This window comes from Procambarus clarkii, chromosome 59 (genome assembly GCF_040958095.1).
Source record: "Procambarus clarkii isolate CNS0578487 chromosome 59, FALCON_Pclarkii_2.0, whole genome shotgun sequence".
Taxonomy (NCBI): Eukaryota; Metazoa; Arthropoda; class Malacostraca; order Decapoda; family Cambaridae; genus Procambarus; species Procambarus clarkii.
In genome coordinates this window covers 15,474,432-15,498,810 of record NC_091208.1, presented here as the reverse complement: position 1 = coordinate 15,498,810, position 24,379 = coordinate 15,474,432, and the positions used below count along the sequence as shown (strand labels likewise).

Below are 24,379 nucleotides of genomic sequence, written 5' to 3'. Positions count from 1 at the left end.
GTCTGACGCGACACGGGCGCGTTTCGTAAAACTTATTACATTTTCAAAGACTTTAGTTCACAAATACACAACTGAATAGAACTTACGTATCTCCGATTTTATATCTACATTTGAGTGAGGTGGAAGGGGTGATGTGGCATTAACACAAGACAGAACAAAATGTGGTATTAATAGGGTATTAATCAACACAAGACAGAACAAGAGTATTAATAGGGTATTAATTTCATCAACACAAGACAGAACACGAAGCAATGGATTTTGAATAGAAGTGTTTGTAGAAAGCCTATTGGTCCATATTTCTTGATGCTTCTATATTGGAGCGGAGTCTTGAGGTGGGTAGAATATAGTTGTGCAATAATTGGCTGTTGATTGCTGGTGTTGACTTCTTGATGTGTAGTGCCTCGCAAACGTCAAGCCGCCTGCTATCGCTGTATCTATCAATGATTTCTGTGTTGTTTACTAGGATTTCTCTGGCGATGGTTTGGTTGTGGGAAGAGATTATATGTTCCTTAATGGAGCCCTGTTGCTTATGCATCGTTAAACGCCTAGAAAGAGATGTTGTTGTCTTGCCTATATACTGGTTTTTTTGGAGCTTACAGTCCCCAAGTGGGCACTTGAAGGCATAGACGACGTTAGTCTCTTTTAAAGCGTTCTGTTTTGTGTCTGGAGAGTTTCTCATGAGTAGGCTGGCCGTTTTTCTGGTTTTATAGTAAATCGTCAGTTGTATCCTCTGATTTTTGTCTGTAGGGATATCGTTTCTATTAACAATATCTTTCAGGACCCTTTCCTCCGTTTTATGAGCTGTGGAAAAGAAGTTCCTGTAAAATAGTCTAATAGGGGGTATAGGTGTTGTGTTAGTTGTCTCTTCAGAGGTTGCATGGCTTTTCACTTTCCTTCTTATGATGTCTTCGACGAAACCATTGAAGAAGCCGTTATTGACTAGGACCTGCCTTACCCTACAGAGTTCTTGAAGAACTCTGTAGGGTAATAACGGTCAATAACGGCTTCTCCAATGGTTTCGTCGAAGACATCATAAGAAGGAAAGTGAAAAGCCATGCAACCTCTGAAGAGACAACTAACACAACACCTATACCCCCTATTAGACTATTTTACAGGAACTTCTTTTCCACAGCTCATAAAATGGAGGAAAGGGTCCTGAAAGATATTGTTAATAGAAACGTTATCCCTACAGACAAAAATCAGAGGATACAACTGACGATTTACTATAAAACCAGAAAAACGGCCAGCCTACTCATGAGAAACTCTCCAGACACAAAACAGAACGCTTTAAAAGAGACTAACGTCGTCTATGCCTTCAAGTGCCCACTTGGGGACTGTAAGCTCCAAAAAACCCAGTATATAGGCAAGACAACAACATCTCTTTCTAGGCGTTTAACGATGCATAAGCAACAGGGCTCCATTAAGGAACATATAATCTCTTCCCACAACCAAACAATCGCCAGAGAAATCCTAGTAAACAACACAGAAATCATCGATAGATACAGCGATAGCAGGCGGCTTGACGTTTGCGAGGCACTACACATCAAGAAGTCAACACCAGCAATCAACAGCCAATTATTGCACAACTATATTCTACCCACCTCAAGACTCCGCTCCAATATAGAAGCATCAAGAAATATGGACCAATAGGCTTTCTACAAACACTTCTATTCAATATCCATTGCTTCGTGTTCTGTCTTGTGTTGATGAAATTAATACCCTATTAATACTCTTGTTCTGTCTTGTGTTGATTAATACCCTATTAATACCACATTTTGTTCTGTCTTGTGTTAATGCCACATCACCCCTTCCACCTCACTCAAATGTAGATATAAAATCGGAGATACGTAAGTTCTATTCAGTTGTGTATTTGTGAACTAAAGTCTTTGAAAATGTAATAAGGTTTACGAAACGCGCCCGTGTCGCGTCAGACTAGAAATAAAAATGAATTTTGGAGAATTGATTTTTTATTTACCTCCAACAGTGAAGCGTAATGTATGAAAGATTGAGAAAATTCGTGTTAGAATTATTAATCTTACTTTTTCGGTCATATATATATATATATATATATATATATATATATATATATATATATATATATATATATATATATATATATATATATATATATATATATATATATATATATATATATATGTCTACAGGAAAGACTGCTACCAAAATATACTAATATTAAAGCGCACGACCCAGCAGCAAGGAATCAAGCCTTCACGATAAAATATCGCCAGGATCTGATTCGTGATCAGATATACAAGGCAGAGAATGAAATCAAAGACAACAAAACGCAACTACTTCATGCTACAAACGAGTGGAGAAATAGCAACATCGACGATAGTATCCGTACCCGCATTGAACAACACCTCGACATCCTCACAGACCAACATCACCTCAGCACTGAAACAAGGATTATCAAGAAACTAACAACATTATATGGAGGACCTATGGCAATTCCACGACCAAGAGATGGCTTCCTGAACCTTGCAGGAATTAACCTCACTGAGGACCAAGTCACTCTCCTAAATCTGGGCATAAACTGTCATGTTATGTCCAGACCGAGTGAGATGGCCCGGAAAGTAGAGTTGGAAATTCTGTTGGACGACATATTCGACCTCGAGACACAAAAGAAGGTCACTACCAAAGATACCTTACAAGCAGAACTTATTGCAGAAGGAGGAAAGAATCGAGGCAACTACAGAAGCACCATACTGTCCCCCGAGCTTAAAGCGGCAGCTAAAAGCCTTCGTGAGAACAAGGAGATAGTTGTCAGGAGAGGTGACAAGTCGCCAATATATGTCATTCTTAAAAAAGACGAATATCTGGCGAAAATGAACATCATACTCTCTGACCAAACTAAGTTCCAAAGGGTAACGAAGGACACTACAGCTGAATTAAAAGCAAAGGTCAACAAACTGATCGAAACTGTGAACGCCAAGAAATCCGGACTCCACCTGCCAAAGATCATTGGGGAATATAAACCTGGATATGCGTATGGAAATGTCAAGACGCACAAGCCTGGAAACCCACTTCGGCCAATCATTAGCCAGATACCCACACCCACGTACAGACTGGCGAAGCGACTCAACGGCCTGCTGACTCCTTATGTTCCTTGCGCCTTCAGCCTGAAGTCTCCAAAGGAATTTGTTGACTTACTGCGGGGCACACGGGCCACAGGGATAAGAGCCTCGTTGGACGCAGAATCGCTGTTTACCAACGTACCTGTGGACGAGACAATCGGAATGATAGCCGACAGAGTGTATCGTGATCCAGCCTGTACTCCTCTTGACATACCAGAAAATATTCTGAGGAAACTACTCCAAGCTTGTACTAAAGAGGCACCCTTCTTGAGCCCGGATGGGCACATGTATAAGCAAGTAGATGGGGTCGCCATGGGTTCTCCCCTAGGTGTCCTGTTTGCAAACTTCTACATGCGTACCATCGAGCAAAAAGTCTTAGTCGACATGAACTTGAAACCGGCCATATACTGCAGGTATGTTGACGACATTTTTACACAGGTACCTGATGTCAGACATCTGCAGGAGCTGAAGGAGGCATTTGAGCAGAGTTCCGTGCTGCGTTTCACTTACGAGATGGAAAAGGATGGGAAGCTGCCCTTTCTATATGTAACAGTCATGGAAAAGGGCGTAGGTTTCCACACTGCAGTCTACACTAAGGAAACAAACATAGGAATGTGCCTAAATGCCAACAGCGACTGCCCAGACAGGTACAAGAGGAGTGTTGTTAACGCATATGTCGACCGTGCTCTCAGCCACAGCTCAGAATGGAAGCAAGTCGACGAAGAACTCTGTAGGGTAAGGCAGGTCCTAGTCAATAACGGCTTCTCCAATGGTTTCGTCGAAGACATCATAAGAAGGAAAGTAAAAAGCCATGCAACCTCTAAAGAGACAACTAACACAACACTATACCCCCTATTAAACTATTTTACAGGAACTTCTTTTCCACAGCTCATAAAACGGAGGAAAGGGTCCTGAAAGATATTGTTAATAGAAACGTTATCCCTACAGACAAAAATCAGAGGATACAACTGACGATTTACTATAAAACCAGAAAAACGGCCAGCTTACTCATGAGAAACTCTCCAGACACAAAACAGAACGCTTTAAAAGAGACTAACGTCGTCTATGCCTTCAAATGCCCACTTGGGGACTGTAAGCTCCAAAAAACCCAGTATATAGGCAAGACAACAACATCTCTTTCTAGGCGTTTAACGATGCATAAGCAACAGGGCTCCATTAAGGAACATATAATCTCTTCCCACAACCAAACCATCGCCAGAGAAATCCTAGTAAACAACACAGAAATCATCGATAGATACAGCGATAGCAGGCGGCTTGACGTTTGCGAGGCACTACACATCAAGAAGTCAACACCAGCAATCAACAGCCAATTATTGCACAACTATATTCTACCCACCTCAAGACTCCGCTCCAATATAGAAGCATCAAGAAATATGGACCAATAGGCTTTCTACAAACACTTCTATTCAATATCCATTGTTTCGTGTTCTGTCTTGTGTTGATGAAATTAATACCCTATTAATACCACATTTTGTTCTGTCTTGTGTTAATGCCACATCACCCCTTCCACCTCACTCAAATGTAGATATAAAATCGGAGATACATAAGTTCTATTCAGTTGTGTATTTGTGAACTAAAGTCTTTGAAAATGTAATAAGTTTTACGAAACGCGCCCGTGTCGCGTCAGACTAGAAATAAAAATGAATTTTGGAGAATTGATTTTTGATTTACCTCCAACAGTGAAGCGTAATGTACGAAAGATTGAGAAAATTCGTGTTAGAATTTTGTGTTAAACTAGTACCGAAGTCTCTACTTCTTTTGTAGGGTCTGATGGTGTAGTGGGTTAAGGCGTGCTAGTTATGGCAGCTACTGGAAGGTAGCTGTGCTTTCTGGGTTCGAGGCCCACTGGTGGGTGTTGTCCAAAGATTGTTAATCTTCACTTGTGGTTTATGCAAGTATAGGCTTATAGCATGGACACGAGTTCTCTCACATTAACAGTGGCTTGATGAAAAACGTATAGTAACCTCTCACTTGTCTAGTGCCCTCGGGAAGTGGAGATATTTGAGGTGTATATATATCTCGAAGTCTCTACTTCTTTTGTAGGGTCTGATGATGTAGTGGGTTAAGGCGTACTCGTTATGGCATCTACTGGAAGGTAGTTGTGCTTTCTGGGTTCGAGGCCCACTGGTGGGTGTTGTCCAAAGATTGTTAATCTTCACTTGTGGTTTATGCAAGTATAGGCTTATAGCATGGACACGAGTTCTCTCACATTAACAGTGGCTTGATGAAAAACGTATAGTAACCTCTCACTTGTCTAGTGCCCTCGGGAAGTGGAGATATTTGAGGTGTATATATATCTCGAAGTCTCTACTTCTTTTGTAGGGTCTGATGGTGTAGTGGGTTAAGGCGTACTAGTTATGGCAGCTACTGAAAGGTAGTTGTGCTTTCTGGGTTCGAGGCCCACTGGTGGGTGTTGTCCAAAGATTGTTAATCTTCACTTGTGGTTTATGCAAGAATAGGCTTATAGCATGGACACGAGTTCTCTCACATTAACAGTGGCTTGATGAAAAACGTATAGTAACCTCTCACTTGTCTAGTGCCCTCGGGAAGTGGAGATATTTGAGGTGTATATATATCTCGAAGTCTCTACTTCTTTTGTAGGGTTTGATGGTGTAGTGGGTTAAGGCGTACTAGTTATGGCAGCTACTGGAAGGTAGTTGTGCTTTCTGGGTTCGAGGCCCACTGGTGGGTGTTGTCCAAAGATTGTTAATCTTCACTTGTGGTTTATGCAAGTATAGGCATATATATATATATATATATATATATATATATATATATATATATATATATATATATATATATATATATATATATATATATATATATATATATATATATATATATATATATATATATGTTTTATATATATAATATAAAACACGAATTTTCTCAATATTTCCTATATTTTTCTTCACTGTCGGTGGTAATGGAAATATCAATTCTCCAAAATTCATTTTTATTTATGGTCTGACGCCTGCACGCGTCTTGTATTGACTTATTACATTTTCAAAGACTTAATTTACACACAAATTCATCATACTTATACTCGTTTTGGGTGAGGTGATATGGTACAAAAGGTTTGGGTGAGGTGAACAAACTTATGACAAACACAAGACAGAACACGAAACAATTGGTATAAGTTGGGTATGAGAACATAAGAATGGAAGTAACTGCAGAAGGCCTATTGGCCCATACCTCCTCTTGCTGCTTCTATGTTGGGTCGGGGTCTAAAAATGGGTGGAATATAGTTATGCATTAAGTGGCTGCTGATTGCTGGTGTTGACTTTTGATGTGTAGTGCCTCGCTAATGTCGAGCCGCCTGCTATCGCTGTAACTATCAATGATTTCTGTGTTATTTGTTAAGATTTCTCTGGTGATGGTCTGGTTGTGAGAAGATATTATATGTTCCTTGATGGAGCCCTGTTGTTTATGCATTGTTAATCGCCTGGAAAGAGACGTTGTTTCCTTGCCTATATACTGAGTTCTTTGGGGCTTACAGTTCCCAAGTGGGCATTAAAAGGCATAGACGACGTTGGTTTCCTTCTAGGCGTTCTGCTTGGTGTCTGGAGAGTTTTTCATGAGTATATTGGCCGTTTTTGTGGTTTTATAGTAAATTGTCAATTGTATTTTCTGATTTTTGTCTGTAGGGAAAACGTTCTTATCAACAATATCTTTCAGGACCCTTTCCTCCGTTTTATAAGTCGTTGAAAAGAAGTTCCTGTAAAATAGTCTAATAGGGGGAACAAGTGTTGTGTTGGTTGTGTTTCAACCTCAGTTTAATGAGCCGTCGAAAAGAAGTTCCTGTAAAATAGTCTAATAGGGGATACAAGTGTTGTGCTGGTTGAAGAGTGAGAGCCGTCATGATGGTGGCTCTGGTGCTGGTGAAGGCTGAGGTAAATACAGAGGCTGACCTGCACGAGGCCATGGTGGAGGTGCACCTTGTTACAGCCCTATTGGGTCGCAACCGGGTTCTTCTCTGATGTTATTAGAGTTTGGGGTATCCGGCCCCAAGCTAGTAGTGGCTTTCAAGGGGTGCGTTCCATAATGCAAGTTAAATTAAAGGGGAAGGGATACAAATGCACTGCTTTTGTATATATATTGCTACCACCACCATAAATATATCACAGTCACACGCGGGGTTGCTATAACTACACTTATTATATACAAATTAGTCTTCCTCTGAAGACACAGGATGCTCCACGGCGCTCAAGAAGAGTAGCCCCTGGTTCTCTTCTTGGTCGCCCACGATGAATCCTCTGATTCTCTCGGCGAATCTACCCTGGCCACCGGCCAGCCGAATCACAGTCCCACTGGGTGCACCGTCGTGGAGGCCTTCGACCACAAATCCAGCCTGTAGCTGGCAGGTTCCGATCAGCTCCGCTGTGTAGGCCACTCCACGACCGATACTAAGGTGGCGAGCCCTAGGCAGGAGCCTCGTGTGATTCCGCAGACCACTCTCCTCTCTTCGCACCACAGTGGGTAGTCTCCTCCACCAGTCAGCCCCCAGATAAGACGATTCCTGGTACTGCCACGTCACAGGCAGGCTAACACACTCAACAGTGTTCGTCCGGGGGTGACTCACAGCTTCTGCAGCAAACACGTGGAGAGACTTTGGCTGCCATGGGTAGACTGATCCATCGTCCAATACAGCAGTCCCAGGTCGACTCTGTAATCAGACACGTCATTAGTACTAGGGACACTCTAGGGCACCTCACTTACAGGCTTAGACACAAACGCCCACCTATCCACTCCATAGATGGCGTTGCTAAGAGCCACCTCACCAGAGGTCAGCAGTGGCTATGTTATGAGCTGGTAAACACGGGAATCCAGCCCCTGTGGCTGGTATATCCCGTCCTCACTAGATGGCTTCGTCCAATTGGAGGGGGTTTCGGGAGCCGACCCACAGATGGCGTTGTCGTCACTGCTCCGTGCTCGGACGCTGGACTCGGGTCCGTAACACACCTGAAAAAAAACATGATTTTTTTAACAACAGCGCCATCTTTTGGACGTAAGTGCAACACACACTGTAATCTAAGAAAGTTCTTTACCGATTGTTTTGAAATTTTGACACATCGTTCCATTTGAATACACACGTGTTTTTATATACTTACTATATAGATGCCACACCTGTGACAGGTTAAAACATGTTTTTTTTTAAACAACGCCATCTGTTGCACGTAATAAAATCACACACGCTATACTATATGTGTTACAATTCCTTTTCAATGTTCCCAATTACATCAATAAATTAAATTTTTATAGATTTTGATTTATTTTCAGTTTGATTTAATTTTTTTGTGACATTGCACTGGAATTGAGCTGTGTTGTTTACCATATCCTTCATTTCGTAAGTATAAGTTTAGATGCCACACCTGTGACAGGTAAAAACATTCTATTTTTAAGAAACAGTGCCATCTGTGGCACGTAAGAGGAACACACACTCTTATATGATACGATTCCATTTCAATGTTTCCGATTTCATTGATAAATTGAATTTTCATAGATTTCGATTTATTTTCATTTTGATTTAATTATTTTGTGACATTGCATTGGAATTAAACTGTGTTGTTTACTAAACCGTTTAATTTCGTGAGTATAGTATATTTTTTTATTTTTTCATTGTTTTTATTTAGTTTACTTTAACTGTTCTTATTTTTCAGTGATGGGAACATCAGATCATTTGATGTTCCCAATTTTCTGATGGGAACATCAGATCATTTGGGAATGCATTGGACGAGGGAGTGGCAAATGGTGGGGAGGTTATCTTGAGGTTATCGTGAAATGATTTCGGGGCTTAGCGTCCCCGCGGCCCGGTCCTCGACCAGGCCTCCTTTTTTACCCTCCTTTTTTTACCCTCCAGGAAGCAGGCCGTATCAGTTGTCTAACTCCCAGGTACGTATTTACTGCTAGGTAACAGGGGCATCAGGGTGAAAGAAACATTTTGCCCATATGTCTTCGCCTTCACCGGGGATCAAACCCGGAACCTCAGGACCACAAATCCGGAGCGCTGTCCACCCAGCTGTCAGGCGCCTTGTTGGGAATGAGGGAGGGAGAATGGAGACGGCGGAGGACGAGGGGACGGGAGTGGGGAGGACGATGGAACAGGGGACGGGGTAATGGTGGGAAGGACGTGGGGACAGGAGAGTTGAGGATGGTGTGGACAAGGGGACGGGAGAATGAAGATGGGTGGGGAGGACGAGGGAGGGAAGAATTGTTGAGAGGACAAGGGGACGGGGGAGTCGGAGATGGTGGGGAGTACGATGGGATGGTGGAGTGGAGAAAGGTGGGGAGGACAAGGGTGGACGGTGGAGATGGGGAAATGGTGGGGAGGACGGTGGAGTGGGGCGGACAAGGAAAATTGCTCTGGCTGAGCAATGAACATGCGTTACTAAGCCACAGCACCGCGTGGCCGGGTACACCTAGTATATATATATATATATATATATATATATATATATATATATATATATATATATATATATATATATATATATATATATATATATATATATATGTATAAAGAAGGGGGACCCATAGCCTCGGAGGAAACCACGCATAACGCATTAGAGGGAATGTTTAGATCCCCTCCTATATGTATATATATATATATATATATATATATATATATATATATATATATATATATATATATATATATATATATATATATATATATATATATATATGCGGAAAATCCACAGAGAAATATGAAATGAGGTGAACGTTTCGGCTCGTTAAAGCCTTTGTCAACACCAGACTGACCAGGTCAGTCTGGTGTTGACAAAGGCTTTAACGAGCCGAAACGTTCACCTCATTTCATATTTCTCAGTGGATTTTCCGCATAAAATGATCAGTGTTTTGTGATCGTCAATTGCATATATATATATATATATATATATATATATATATATATATATATATATATATATATATATATATATATATATATATATATATATATATATATATATATATATATATATATATATACAACTTTAGAACACTTTCCCACCAGGAGACTCGAACCCTAGCCAGCACAGAAGCCTTCCAGCAACTGGCATAACAGGTACGCCTTAACCCTCTCCACCACCTGCTCAGACCCCTAAAAGAGATGATAATTTCGGAGTATTTAAATACACCAAAGATCACCACCTCCCAAGAGCACTAGATCAAGTGAGGGGTCATTTAGACGTTAATTTCATCAAGTCCCTGTTAATATGGGAAGACACAGTGTCTATGCTTAAGGCACAACTCTCCTAAACACGAGAGTGAAGTATACAACTTTAGAACACTTTCCCACCAGGAGACTCGAACCCTAGCCAGCACAGAAGCCTTCCAGCAACTGGCATAACAGGTACGCCTTAACCCTCTCCACCACCTGCTCAGACCCCTAAAAGAGATGGTAATTTCGGAGTATTTAAATACACCAAAGATCACCACCTCCCAAGAGCACTAGAGCAAGTGAGGGGTCATTTAGACGTTAATTTCATCAAGTCCCTGTTAATATGGGAAGACACAGTGTCTATGCTTAAGGCACAACTCTCCTAAACACGAGAGAGAAGTATACAACTTTAGAACTGAAACTGGCATAACAGGTACGCCTTAACCCATGAGCAGGTCTGAGCAGGTGGTGGAGAGGGTTAAGGCGTACCTGTTATGCCAGTTGCTGGAAGGCTTCTGTGCTGGCTAGGGTTCGAGTCTCCTGGTGGGAAAGTGTTCTAAAGTTGTATACTTCACTCTCGTGTTTAGGAGAGTTGTGCCTTAAGCATAGACACTGTGTCTTCCCATATTAACAGGGACTTGATGAAATTAACGTCTAAATGACCCCTCACTTGCTCTAGTGCTCTTGGGAGGTGGTGATCTTTGGTGTATTTAAATACTCCGAAATTACCATCTCTTTTAGGGGTCTGAGCAGGTGGTGGAGAGGGTTAAGGCGTACCTGTTATGCCAGTTGCTGGAAGGCTTCTGTGCTGGCTAGGGTTCGAGTCTCCTGGTGGGAAAGTGTTCTAAAGTTGTATACTTCACTCTCGTGTTTAGGAGAGTTGTGCCTTAAGCATAGACACTGTGTCTTCCCATATTAACAGGGACTTGATGAAATTAACGTCTAAATGACCCCTCACTTGCTCTAGTGCTCTTGGGAGGTGGTGATCTTTGGTGTATTTAAATACTCCGAAATTACCATCTCTTTTAGGGGTCTGAGCAGGTGGTGGAGAGGGTTAAGGCGTACCTGTTATGCCAGTTGCTGGAAGGCTTCTGTGCTGGCTAGGGTTCGAGTCTCCTGGTGGGAAAGTGTTCTAAAGTTGTATACTTCACTCTCGTGTTTAGGAGAGTTGTGCCTTAAGCATAGACACTGTGTCTTCCCATATTAACAGGGACTTGATGAAATTAACGTCTAAATGACCCCTCACTTGCTCTAGTGCTCTTGGGAGGTGGTGATCTTTGGTGTATTTAAATACTCCGAAATTACCATCTCTTTTAGGGGTCTGAGCAGGTGGTGGAGAGGGTTAAGGCGTACCTGTTATGCCAGTTGCTGGAAGGCTTCTGTGCTGGCTAGGGTTCGAGTCTCCTGGTGGGAAAGTGTTCTAAAGTTGTATACTTCACTCTCGTGTTTAGGAGAGTTGTGCCTTAAGCATAGACACTGTGTCTTCCCATATTAACAGGGACTTGATGAAATTAACGTCTAAATGACCCCTCACTTGCTCTAGTGCTCTTGGGAGGTGGTGATCTTTGGTGTATTTAAATACTCCGAAATTACCATCTCTTTTAGGGGTCTGAGCAGGTGGTGGAGAGGGTTAAGGCGTACCTGTTATGCCAGTTGCTGGAAGGCTTCTGTGCTGGCTAGGGTTCGAGTCTCCTGGTGGGAAAGTGTTCTAAAGTTGTATACTTCACTCTCGTGTTTAGGAGAGTTGTGCCTTAAGCATAGACACTGTGTCTTCCCATATTAACAGGGACTTGATGAAATTAACGTCTAAATGACCCCTCACTTGCTCTAGTGCTCTTGGGAGGTGGTGATCTTTGGTGTATTTAAATACTCCGAAATTACCATCTCTTTTAGGGGTCTCAGCAGGTGGTGGAGAGGGTTAAGGCGTACCTGTTATGCCAGTTGCTGGAAGGCTTCTGTGCTGGCTAGGGTTCGAGTCTCCTGGTGGGAAAGTGTTCTAAAGTTGTATACTTCACTCTCGTGTTTAGGAGAGTTGTGCCTATATATATATATATATATATATATATATATATATATATATATATATATATATATATATATATATATATATATATATATATATATATATTTTCTCTTAGTGTCTGTGTTTATTGTCACCATATTTTACGTAACAATAGAACCGTTACAGATATATTAATTTACAGAATGACACAAAGGATGGGAAGAGTGAAAGCCGTCATGATGGTGGCTCTGGTGCTGGTGAAGGCTGTGGTAAAGACAGAGGCTGACCTGCACGAGGCCACAGTGGAGGTGCACCTGAAGCAGGGTGTCATCTTTGCTGCCAGGGAGGAGGCCGGAGAGGGACGGTACTTCTACAGTTTCAAAGGCATCCCCTTCGCCCAGCCTCCTGTCGGCGACCTCAGATTCAGAGTGAGTTATGACACTCAGGATCTACACTATAATGTTTTACCACAGATGTGACTTTTTCACTGTTTTATAACACTTTGTATGTTCATAGTACATTTGTTAACAATAAATATTTAAAAGTTATATAATGTAAGATTAAAAGAAATTATGATATCCTCTACTCCGTGCACAGGACCCAGTGCCTGCTGAAGGATGGTCGCAGCCCAGGAATGGTTCAGTAGATGCCGCTGTCTGTCCTGAAATCTCCTTCGAGGGCCTCTTACAGGGCAGAGAGGAAATAATAGGGAGTGAAGACTGCCTCTACCTCAATGTGTATACGCCCAATGTACGTTTTTTTCAGTTTTTATCATACATTATTACTAGGTGCATGGATGAATGCGTTCTTGGCCAATCACAAAGCATCACAGCCTCCTAGTTTACTAAAATGGGTTAAAAAATATATGTATGATTTTTACTTGTTAATTTTTTTAACATATGATATAATATTACAATATATGTATGTACCACACAGAGAACTTCTCGGTTTATATAAATTGAAACTTCACCGAGCCGCTTCTCGGTTTATATAAATTGAAAGTTAACTTTAGTTAGCCCGAATATAAATGCACGGTAAGTTGGTTAGTAAGGAACTGTGGTGGCTTAAATAACTCACCCGAGGTTGGTAGTCCTAAAGCCCAACACCATTTGGAATATGCACACAGGGTTTTGGTGATCGTGCTATGGAATGATGTCAGTCTTATTACCAATAAACATAGAAAGTTTAGTTCATATAGGGTTTAAAGAACCATCTTCAAAAAAAGGCGAACACAACACTGTTTACTTTCTAGGAATAGCACGGAGTTTGAGAGGATATTGTGGGGCTGCGTCGTTAATTGTATATTCGACAAATTTAGTGGACTTTATATTGAACTTCTTGTAACACAATCTCACAGTTTGGTATAATTTATTTAGGTTCAGTTAGACTAGGATTATCTAGTGTTTTATTTTAATTAAGTTTGTTGCTTCAATCTAAAGTAGCAACAATAGTTTTTTATTGCCAGAACAAACGTGGACATCCTCATGAGAAAAACTGGAAAGTTTTCTTAAAAAAAAAGAAAACTACATATTTAAATCTAAGAATACTTAGATTTAAAGATAAAAGGTAATTATTTATTTATTTACTGAAACCCTAAATTATCTTAATTGTTAATTAATAAATAAAAACAGTATAGCTGTTTATAATTTATAAATCCTCTTCTCGTAGCCTACAGGATGCGAGAATCCCAAGGTACATTCTTTATTTAATTCTGAAATCACACTTTGGTTATATAATGAGCATTCCCAGAATTTTGTCAATGTTTGACTTAATTTACCGTTAAGAGATTACTTTGATTATGATTTAATGCCGCAGCCTAACTACCTCACTTCCAACACTATATACGAAAAAAAAAATGGCAAAATTGTTGGTACTGGGAAAAGAATACTTAACAGTAGTGAGACGGAAATAGCGTGGTTGCTCAGAACAAGGTTAGTCAACCGTTGGGCAACTACTGCAGGAGTAATAAGTATTAATTGCTGTCTTCACATGGCTTGACAGCAACGTGTGTTGGGTAGCTCTCCCTACGATATATGTAAAATTTCCGACCCTCCGCTCTCAACTTGTTAGGCAGTGCAAAAGTTAATAGTAAATTAGAAATGGTCGCTAAATTCTCGTGGATTTAAATATCGAATTAACATTATTAAACCGACATATTTATTAAGCATTAATTGCAAAGCACACACCCCTATTTATTAAAGAGATTTAATAGAACTACTATCACCCTTTACCTCAGTTCCTCTATAGTCTAATGGAGGCAGGATGGGATGACGTTTGATAAACAAATTATTGCATCAGCTCAACATTAGTTGACTGGAAATAATTAGTGTAACAGAGGACAAGTCCTCGTCAATTTCAATTTATAAGTGGAATGTATTATTAAGGTATTATTAAAGTTTATATGCTATTACGTGAGAATATTTCCTTTAAACATGACTGGAGTGAACACACGGATAAGGACCAACGGTAAATTAAATAGATAATCCTCAAATCTTCAAGTGTGTTCATGTAATTCCTCTATTTCAAAGCTCTCTAATGAATTCTGAGTGATATATGTCACTCACATGAGAATATGAACTATTGAGTCAGTACCCGAAGAGAAAAATGGTATATCTGAAGTTGATGGCTGTACGCATAACGAGTTTCAGCCCCGCTCCTATGCCAGGTAAGTCATCAACGGGCTCACCATAGCCTGTGCTAATTGGAACGTTTTGTTCCGAGTAGCTGAATCTAAAACAACAATATATACGCATAGAGTCTTGCTCTAGCTGGGCAGGAGGAAAGGCTACACCTTGCTGTAGGCTTTGTTAGTTGCTAGTTTGGCTGGTCAGGTGCCTTTGGAGATGGAGTATGCTTATATACACAGACAGGTCTACAAGTACTCATAATTTTTTGGACAAGGTGAAAGGTGACAATAGTTTTAACTGGAACTATTTACAGGTAGATAGCGTAATAGTGTCCCGTCCCACCTGGGAAAATTTAATTGTTTCATCCAAAACACCTAAGTTAGGGTGAAATTCTTCTTAGCACCCTTTTTGCAGATCTTTTGAAAAGGAATTAATCGATGCTGGGTAATCATATATAACGGAGAAGGTCATTATCAGGGAAAGCTAAGCCAGTATAACTATAAAGAAAAGATGTAACTTTTATAATATCTGCAAAATTCATATACATGTGCTATACTTATTGTGGGGATTTTTGGCAGCCTCGCGCCTCCCGTCTGCCGGTGATGGTGTGGCTTCATGGAGGAATATTTAGGCACTAGGGACTGACGCCTGGTACCCGGCGCTGCCCCTGCTCACTAGGGACGTGGTCCTCGTCGTCCTCCGGTACCGTCTGGGAACTCTTGGTGAGAAGGGTCTACTGTCTTGGTGCTCCGTGTCTGCTGTTTATTCGTTAATTTATTGTCACGAGGCCTGTAGACATTCCCAGAAGTACATTGCTCTGTGGTAAAATATATTGAAAATATTTCAATAATCTACACAACAATCTGTTTACTGCAGTACTGCATCTCTCAGTCTCGACTACTGCATCATAAATATGCATGCTGTGATTGCGAACATGCAGATTGAACTTTCATGAAATGTAGGGAAAGAATGTGTACTTTTTTAGTGTGGAAGAAATGTGGTAAGGGGCACTATTGAGAATGTTTCTTTGGGTAGGCTGGATAGATTCGTATAATAAAATCATACACAGACCAGGTTTATCTTTAATATATATAAATTATTTATAACGTTGCAATTATTCTGTTAATATTAAAATTAATATTAAAACAATCGAAAAAGTGCAGATAAATTTAAAAAATTAGATTAATGCAGATAAAAAAAAAATCAGATAAATTACTGAGAGGTAATGTTGAGGTTGTGTTGACCATGCAGTACTGAGAGGTGGTGTTAAGGGTTGTACTGATGGTGATGTTGAGAGTTGTATTGACCATGCAATACTGAAAGGTTATGTTGACCATGCAGGTTCCTGTCCACGGAGGATTCTGTAATGCCGGGTAACATGGGCCTGAAGGACCAACGCTGGCACTACGCTGGTGCACAACAACATCCAGGACCTTGGTGGCGACCCAGAGAAGGTCACCATCTTCGGCTTTAGTGCTGGAGCGGCTTCAGCGCATTTTCAGATCTTATCGCCAAGTGCCAAAGGTTAGTCATGATATGTATGTGTTGTGCGTATGCTTTTTAGCATAATACATTTATATTATAATATTAATATATAATCAAATATAACATAATATACTTCTATATAAGGGTCACGGTAGTACAGTCGGGTTCATTCTCGACGCACCAGCGAGAATTCCGGGTTCGACTCCCAGGCGGGAAAGAAATTATTGAGTATATTTCCTTTCATCTAATGCCTCTGTTCACCTAGTATTAGGTAGGTACTCGGGAGTTAGTCGAATTGTTGTGGGATTGCATCCTGGGTGGGGTCAGTAATTCGACCCTGGGGGGGGGGGAACCTCGATATAAGCCTAACGTATATGAATACACTCTGGCTGCCTGTCAAACGAATTATTATTATGGTACACTCCACCAGGTTTGTTCCAGAGAGCCATCCTACAGTCAGGGTCAGCCTTGTCTTCCTGGGCCCATAGAGAGAACCACAGACAGTTTGCCCTGCAGCTGGGCAGCAAGTACAACTGTACTGACGAGGCTGCGTCGTCGCCTGCACTGGAGAGTACCCAGCTCCTCACCTGCCTCCAGAAGCTCCCCATGCAGGCATTTGTGTTGGCACTCAAGAGCTTTGCAGTTAGTACTGAATTATTTATGAACTTACCTTTCTAATTATTAGAATTAAGTAGCAGAGAATTTCGGAGAACATGAATGATATAATTTTCTGTTATCCTTATAATATTAAATACAAGTTCACAGATTAACCATGAAGACTAAAGAATGGTAAATAGAAAACTTAAGTGGTAACCATTAGTTTTCCTGAGGTAAGAACTAGGCTATAACCAGGTCTCAACCGGTAATCCTAGAAACTCAACGGGTTCTTATAAAAACATGGTAATGTTGGTGACAAGATAATTTTCCTGCATTACTCTGCATAGGATTTCACATTTAGGCCTTGGATTTATGGTAACACAATAATCCACAGGTAAACGTTTTGGTCTAATAGTCCATTTTTTGTACGGTTGACGAAATAGTTGCTATCAAACCTAACATTTTTAGAGTATTGGTTGCACTCACACTCTCTCTCTTTGAATATTATTGTTACATGACAGGAGGTACTGCAGTAATATCCAGCTGATGTTAGCTCAAACAGCAGGAAAGAAACAAAAATCCAAATAAGCTTTGAATTTTGAATATTGGGAACAGGGGTAAAGTTACGAAATAAGAAAACACTTTTAAAAATAGAAGTTAATTTCATAAAACAAATACAAGTTACTTTAACACCTGCAATACTACTATCTGTGTACCCTTGATATCACAGCATTAAAAGAACTCAAAAGTTTAACACCGAATTCATCTCAATGACTCGGACACTACAACAAAGTAATATAAGCAAAGGCTACAGTATACATTACTAAACACCACAACTCTTGTCCACCTCCTCAAGACTTGTCCTTGTCTTGAGAAGGTGTCCACCAATGACGAGCGCCTGAACCTGACTAACTTCGAGGACTCATTTACCACGCCTTGTCCAGACACCCGGGGCATCTCGCGCAGACCACTAGGTGGTTGCTAAACTAGGCGTCATCACCGCGGAGGTGCAATACTCAGGACGAACGATCACATATGATCGTTTTACACATGAGAATATACCATTTATTTACATAAAATTACACACTGGACAATGAACCGAAAGAACATGAAAATGACAATGACTGCTTAGGAAAAGTTACTTTCCGACTTGAGGAGAGTAATTACGTAACAACATATTTGTAATTAAATAAATATTAAATTACAAATATATGGGGTAATCGGAGAAGACAATACGTGAGCACATGTGGGAGTCCCACAAGGCTCCCCGGATGCTGAATATCCTCTTCTTTGAGGTAAAGGGCCCCTACAGACACAATACAAAATTATATATATATATATATATATATATATATTATATATATATATATATATATATATATATATATATATATATATTATATATATATATATATATATATATATATGTGTGTGTGTGTGTGTGTGTATATCACGAAAATAAACACGTGATTAAGAATGTGACTATGTCAGACCACGGAGGAAAAATGAAACAGGAATTTCCTTAAAAGGAAATTCCTGAAGGAAATTCCTGTTTCATTTTTCCTCCGTGGTCTGACATTGTCATATATATATATATATATATATATATATATATATATATATATATATATATATATATATATATATATATATATATATATATATATATGTCGTACCTAGTAGCCAGAACTCACTTTTTGGCCTACTATTCAAGGCCCGATTTGCCTAATAAGCCAAGTTTTCCTGAATTAATATATTTTTTCTAATTTTTTTCTTATGAAATGATAAAGCTACCCATTTCATTATGTATGAGGTCATTTTTTTTTATTGGAGTTAAAATTAACGTAGATATATGACCGAACCTAACCTAACCTAACCTATCTTTATAGGTTAGGTTTGGTTAGGTAGCCGAAAAAGTTAGGTTAGGTTAGATTAGGTAGGTTAGGTAGTCGAAAAACAATTAATTCATGAAAACTTAGCTTATTAGGCAAATCGGGCCTTGCATAGTAGGCTGAGAAGTGCGTTCTGGCTATTAGGTACGACATATATATATATATATATATATATATATATATATATTATATATATATATATATATATATATATATATATATATATATATATATATCTTTTAGAATTGATAACAACATGATAATAAAAAGTAAGATCTTATTTATATGCTATATTTTTGTTTTTATTTTGTGGTATTGAATAGAAATGGTATGACTGGCCATATTCGATGATACCGCGAGTAGATGGGGACTTCCTGCCTGCCCACCCCGCCCTTCTGCTGAAGACGGGCACATACAACAAGGTGGACATCATCTCTGGCTTCACCCTGCACGATGGCGCTTTTTATAGCTTAAGTATGTAAACAGTGCCACGATATTAAATATTGTTCATTGTAATTTGCATTTGTGTAATTTAAAATTCTGTATTTCCGTTTACACCTAAAATTATAATTATATGCATTTGAAAATGTACAAACGAAAATAATGAATAATTGAATGATGAACAGAAATGCTGGCCAACAAGAAAATGGGCGAGGATGTGAACCAAAGGTTCAGCACAGTTGGACCCATGACCATGATACTTCAGGAGGGGGACGAGGCACCGGTGAACATGGCTCGTCGAGCCTACTACCACTACGTGGGAGACACATTGCTCACCCAGGACAATGCTCCGGAAACCGCACAGGTCAGAGACCAATTTGTTCAAGATATTAAATATAATTAAACAATATCTGAATGACTTAGCAATGCTTAATTAAATTGCTTTATTAAATATATGCAGAATTATCCATATTTTTGTATAACATGCGAAGATTTGTCTCGTCGAAGTACTACACAAAACTACAGTTTAAGTCCTGACTCGTTCTGGTCATCTCAAATGCAAAACTTGTGTATTGAAATCTATCTTCCATTTGTACAGGACAGACGAGGTATGCAGACTAGCGTCTTAGATACTTCTCCAAACTCACCAACACCAACATTCATACCTATATCACATCTTAATCTGCATGACATTTAAAATTGACCAAACACTGTTTACATGACCATTACATGAGTGTGTAGAGGACCCTACATACTAGACTCTGCTTCGATAAATATTCATAATAATAATTCCCCATAAACTTTAACAAGTCCCATCAAAGAAAATCTCATCTTAATAATTGCGCATGTGTTGCAGCTCTTCACTGACCGCTTCTTCAGAGTGCCTCACGAGGAGACATCTCAGCTGCACACTGATGAGGGAGTCCCACTCGGTCACTCGGTCTTCAAATACTGTCTGCAACACAGAGCTGAAGATAGCTTCACTGACATCTATAACTTAACGCTGAAAAATCATTGTAAGTTGATGTTTGTGTTCTTTGTTGATCTTGTGCAGACTTAAGCACACAGCTGTCTGTAAGTCAGTCAAGCTGGGAGTGAAGCTGGGTTTACATCATCATCATCACGCAAACACAGTCACTGAGAACGGTGTCGACGAAATGCATGCAGACTTTGTTATGCAAGCCCCTTGGGAATCTTCGCCAGCAGACATTAAGATTATTGTTATTGAAGGAAAAAAGAACCAGACAAATCCTCATCTGCTACATAACATTGCACAGATGCATATAGAAGCAAACATGGCATCCGACAGCTTCACTTACTTCACAGATGGATCAGTAGACCAGCAGGGACAAGAAACCGGAGCTGCAGTTAAAGCAGGAAACTGTAAATAGTTGGAGGCTCTCAAATGGGTGTTCGACTTTACAGAGATGCTAGCCATTCAAAAGGCTTTGGAACATGCTTTTGCTGAACACCGACAACATGTTATCATACATAAAGATTCGAGAACCGCCATTGAAACCTTGCAACAAGAACACATATGTGATAACATACATCTGATCACAAATGTCATATCATTAATGCAAACACTCAAACGACAAGACCGACGGGTACTTATCAACTGGGTGCCAAGTCATGTGGGAATAATAGGAAATGACATTGCAGACGAAGCTGCAAAACTTGCTCCTAAGAGAAGAAATGTAGACATTTACATATCACAGATTAAGAAAGTAATTAGAAACAGAGCAATGCAAAAGATGTACAGTGACCACAACACAGCAGTTGCAACATCAGGATCTGTGGGTTGGTACAAGAATTCAACCAACTACGAACCACTTAGTTTGATGAAAGTAGAGCAACAGAAGTACACTTACGTCGCATCAGGCTTGGATACCCATGTGCATGGGAAATAGGCTTACAAGTTCCGAAAGATGATAGGAAATGTCAGCACTGTGGAGAAATGCCCGACAGACCACTGGAACATTATCTAACACAGTGCACAGTTACAAACCCATTAAGATTTCAACTTAGATTCAACAGAGCAGAAGAAGTTGTTAAACACATATGGCAAAATCTTACTGAAGCGACCATACGAGTCATAAATACTCATACTCCGCCCAAGTAAAACAGAAACAAGCAACACTTAGTGGGCCAGCCAAAGGCTTAGGGCCCGCGCAAGAATATCCCTGCAAACAAAAAAAAAAATCATCACGCAGGGTCCAGTGTGTGAAGCCTGTCCTCATCATTAAAGGCCAAAAGTCGTTAATCCAGCCGCCAAACCCCCTGTTAATGAATGCAAAGCGGTTTACACACACGACTCACAACTGATGGCATATGTACTTTTCTCGAGTACTGTTTCATTGACGTCCTCAGCTCGAATCTAACCTGACCTTAACTATACGAGTCCATCCTCAGACCAAGTCCATTACAATGATAAACAACATACACCTTCAAACCACCTGGATAGTTATTTAGATATTTGTGATGGTCAGAAAGCATATTACAGTTCCAATAATAGTCTACCTTTTAACTGTCTTGTGGTACCTCTTTCTTGAACTACAACCTCCGTGTTCTTACCGAAATACCGTATGGACCAGCACATTACCCCTGAATTCGCCCTGTGACCTCAGAGACTAGCAATTCCACCGAGGACTGCAAGAACCATCAAATATCCCCCATAGGGTGGTAGAGTAAAATGAGGAGTGTAATCCCATGTAAACCACTCACTAGGTTACGCCATCAGCTTTCACTGTGGTATAACACCTCCTTTATTCTGTGCCATGGAATGGACCCTTAGATCACTGTCTGCTCTTCAAGTGACAGATAAACGAACTCGGAGAGAAGCACAAAGCCAGGAAGGGAAGAAAGGAGAAAGCGCCAACCCACTACGACTATACAACACTTGTAGGGGTTTGGATATGGATTTGGGAAGGGATGGAGTGAAGGAATGGTGCCCAATCTCTTGGATGGTCGGGGATTGAACGGCGACCTGCATGTAGTGAGACGTCGCTCTACCGTCCAGCCCAAATGGTTGGATACAAAGCCAACCATTGTTTCTGGTTGTAAGAATGGCTTGGCTTGGATTCCTCTGGCTGAGGCCCTCACTCTAAGCGTCGACAACACCACTGCAGTGTTCCTTGTTTACCTGAGGACTACGACTGGTATCGATACGGTTGGTCAGGAACCATGTGTTGGTACGACGGCCACCTCTCCTCTTGCCTTCAGCCTAGTTCCTCTCTTCAGTTTACATATCGAACTCCTACAAAGTGTCAGTGTTTTTAATTTTCTCAGCACTCAGTAAACTCCAGATTTACCACAACCCGTACTCATATCATGGCAAGTCTATGAAAATGGAGGGGATTTGCAAACATATCTTAAAACAACTATGATATTTACTAGTGAAAGAATTATATACGTAACCTCATCAAGAGTAGCCTCATCTACCAATAATATACATTAAAATAATCACACTGGGTTCACTTAACTCAAAGTTTCCTTTAACTGTGAACATCCCCTTGGGGTAGACCTCCACCTCTGGCAAATAGCTAGTATTTTACTGAACAAATCTTCACAATCAGTATTAGGTTTTCGAAATGAGTTAATGGAATCATTCAAACAAATTTCCAAAATCTTATATGTGTCACTACAATGTCAGTTCTAATATTATAGCATATCTCTCATAATCAATATATAGAATCATTTATGCATCTTATTAATAATAATAATAATAATAATAATAATAATAATAATAATAATAATAATAATAATATAATAATAATAATAATAATAATAATAATAATAATAATAATAATAATCACAAGCATTTTTCCTACATGTTTCCTTCTGAAATATGGAAGGAATTCAAGGGGAGAGGGAAGGTTTTTTTTTTTACTTAAGTAACAGCTGATGACAGTCACAGTGAAGAAACTCTACTCGCTCCTGTCAAGGAACTGCCACAGCTGCTGTTATTTTCGGCGTCACTTCCCTCAGCTGTCACTTCCATTGACATACTACTGTCAATCCGTCTCTGTGTAGCTTTCAGGTAACGACTTAACATGCTACTCGTCTAACACTATAGTCTCTACCAACGGTCGAGACTGTAGTGTTATAGATATAGTCTCTAAACGGTCTCTACCAACACTGTCACTATTCACTGCAAGATGATATTTCACTGGAACTGTCATGATAGTCCTTAGTTTCAACAAATGAACACTCGCTTCACTGACCACCGGCGAAAACTGTCACTGGTTGGCTCACTTCACCTCAGCTCATGTGCACATTATCATAGGTCATACTTGTAACTCAATATTATAATGTCCTTAGCCGCCTATATGCTGGCGCTGACAAATGCTACTGGCCACCGACCTTATTGACTCCGTCACAGGTCGGGACAGCATTGTCAATTTGACAACCTCACACACCCCATTACTCTTCTTACCACTTAATTGTGGTCGGTGTTCTTGGTTAATGTGGTAGACTGTGGGGTGTACCTTTCCATAGGTATCCCCCTCAATCTTCTTCATTTCTCAACTTCTTCCGCTAGGTTAAAGGACACTCCAAGGAAAGGTAGAGGTCTGTTATCCACTCAAATAGACGTAACATAAGAGGCATGTCCTTCCAATGCGACAATTCCATCTTCCCTTTGGATGATTATCTGATGCTTACTGTCATTATTTTTCTATGTGAGGGCTTTGATCTCCTCCTTTGTTGCTGTCAGCTCACTTTGCAGGTTGCTAATTGTAGTCATCATTTCATGCATCTCCTTCCTGAATTCCTCCCAAACCTGGGCTAACATTTTCTTCATTTGGTCACTTTGACTATTCCCTGTGTCCCTGGTGGGTCCTCCTGCCATCTTAGTCCCTTTCCCTGCTATGTTTTGATAGGGTTAGCCAGAGGAGGGCAGAGAGGAAGAGAGAGAGAGAGAGAGAGAGAGAGAGAGAGAGAGAGAGAGAGAGAGAGAGAGAGAGAGAGAGAGAAGAGAGGAGAGAGAGAGAGAGAGAGAGAGAGAGAGAGAGAGAGAGAGAGCGAGAGAGAGAGAAAGAGCAAAAGAGGACAGAGCA

General features: G+C 40.2%; 1 protein-coding gene and 1 pseudogene across 1 annotated transcript; both read left to right on the top strand.

Moving 5' to 3' along the window:
- LOC138353725 (juvenile hormone esterase-like) overlaps window positions 1–15,862 on the top strand; it is a 67,332-nt pseudogene extending 51,470 nt beyond the window's left edge.
- A 40-nt stretch (window positions 15,863–15,902) lies between these two features.
- On the top strand, window positions 15,903–20,382 carry LOC138353724 (cholinesterase 2-like). The gene is made up of 6 exons (XM_069307111.1): window positions 15,903–15,907; window positions 16,298–16,431; window positions 16,823–17,034; window positions 19,205–19,355; window positions 19,508–19,686; window positions 20,179–20,382. The coding sequence occupies exons 1-6, from the start codon at window positions 15,903–15,905 to the stop codon at window positions 20,380–20,382; spliced, it is 885 nt and encodes a 294-aa protein (XP_069163212.1).
- Window positions 20,383–24,379: the final 3,997 nt, after the last annotated feature.